This window comes from Pterocles gutturalis, unplaced genomic scaffold (assembly GCF_000699245.1).
Source record: "Pterocles gutturalis isolate BGI_N339 unplaced genomic scaffold, ASM69924v1 Scaffold32498, whole genome shotgun sequence".
NCBI lineage: Eukaryota > Metazoa > Chordata > Aves > Pterocliformes > Pteroclidae > Pterocles > Pterocles gutturalis.
The window spans coordinates 1-1744 of record NW_010121487.1 but is presented as its reverse complement, the minus strand read 5'-3'; the positions used below and the strand labels follow the sequence as shown (position 1 = coordinate 1744).

Genomic DNA, 1744 nt, shown 5'->3' with positions numbered 1-1744 from the left:
CCCCCCAGTCCTTCTCCTCAGGGCTGTCATCCCCCGAGGGACAACACAGAGGTGATTTGTGACACCGAGGGAGGGGGCTGGAACTGCTCTGCTCATCCAGCCGCGTGCACGCAGGCGCAGAGGAGAGCGAGGACAGCTCCGGCTCGTACTCCACAGCAAGGCAGCTGCAGGTACAACTGGGATCCGATGGAGCAGGAGAAACTCAGGGCTGGAACCGGAGATTGGGACAGCGAGAGGAGGGACACAGGTCACCGGAGCACAAAGGCAACACAACCCAGTGTGAAAGTGAAATTGTGGGAACCCAGGAAAGGCTGGGCTGCCTCTCTGTCCCCCTCTGAAATCAGCCCGTCCTTCCCACCAGCTGTGAAACATCCCACCGATGTGAAACATGACGTCTCCTGCCCAATTCCCTTTGGAAAGCCAGGAGAGGAAGGTACTGGTTCGGCTCCTGCTGGGTTTGGTTCAGATCCCTCTCCACGGCACAGATGTGGTGGTCCGCTGAGCCCCTGCCCCAAGGGGGACCAGCCCTAAAGCCTCAGGTTCTCAGTGGGAGGAGAATCCAACCCCAAATTCCCTGCCCTGCCGAGCGTGCCCCCTCCTGTACCCCCCCCACCCCTACCCTGCGGGAGATCTTAATCTTCTTGGTGCAGCCGTAGAACAAGTCTTCGAGGGAGAGGTAGAGATCTCGCACGATCGGGGGGTCTTGCTTCATCACTCCTCGTCCTCGCAGCCCTCCGAAGGGCAGGGTCAACTCCGAGCCGTCCTCGGCAAAGAACTCTGCACGAGCGAGCATGGGGGAGTCACCTCATTCGGATCAGAGCCCGGGCGGGGATCCCCTGGGGTCTTCTTACCATGAGCACCCCAAATATGCCACCAGAACCCTCCCATCTGCTTCTGCCTGGGACCATCCTCCTCCTCCAGCTGAAGGGTTTTTCTCCAGGAGTGTTTTTATCGTACATGTTTGCGGCGGTGTTGCTAACCTGACCCCTCTTTTTTGATGGAAATTCTCCAGGAAAAGGGTCACAATGGTCCAGGAAACAGTAGCTGGGGAGACCTGACAGCCTGAACCTGCACCCCAAGACCTCTCGCCCACCCCAGGCTGGGGGACGTCAGGATCTAACCTCCAAGAGCCGGAAACCAGCAGCCCCAGAGGGACCTGAGAGCAGCTGAGCAGGGAAACATCCCATAATGTTAAATCTCAGAGCTAGCAGTGACACCAGAGCCACAAACAGGGCCCAGGCCACCCCCCAGAGCCCCCCAACCTACCCGCAAAGGGGTTGTCTCCACCGAAGAACTCCCTGAAGACTCTGTCGGGGTTGTTGTGGAACACGTAGCCGGCAGTCCAGGGGTTGTCGTCACCGAACTCCAGGGGGATGCCGCCTTTGAGACCTTCTTCTCCAAATTTGTCGTAGATGCCTTTCTTCATGGCTTAGGGAAGAAGAAGTTGGGAATGGCCACGGTCTCCCACGCTGGGGGAGGGCCCGAGATCCAGGCTTTGCTTGGGAGGAGACTCCCCCACCACCCCGAGAACAGCAAATTGGGATGGGAGCAGGAAAATACGCCAGCTGCAGCCTGGCTGCGGGTCACAGAGCTGATGCCACCTCCCTGGATGTGACAGTGACCAGGGCTTCAGACCTCAGCACACCTCGAGCCAGAGCAGAGATGCTTCACCCGCGGTCCAGCCCCTCCTGCCCCTGAACTTCCTGGGAGAGAACCTCTGGGGTCCTCAGCACAGGACAGCCAC

The 1744-nt window shown here is 59.3% G+C and overlaps 1 protein-coding gene across 1 annotated transcript; it reads right to left on the bottom strand.

Moving 5' to 3' along the window:
• Window positions 1-619: 619 nt before the first annotated feature.
• LOC104464534 (dnaJ homolog subfamily B member 13-like) lies at window positions 620-1426 on the bottom strand (the record flags this gene model as incomplete). The annotated part of the gene is made up of 2 exons (XM_010077267.1): window positions 1267-1426; window positions 620-777 (listed from the first exon to the last, which is right to left on the bottom strand). Coding segments are annotated over exons 1-2 (318 nt in total), but the record flags the coding sequence as incomplete, so codon positions are not given.
• Window positions 1427-1744: the final 318 nt, after the last annotated feature.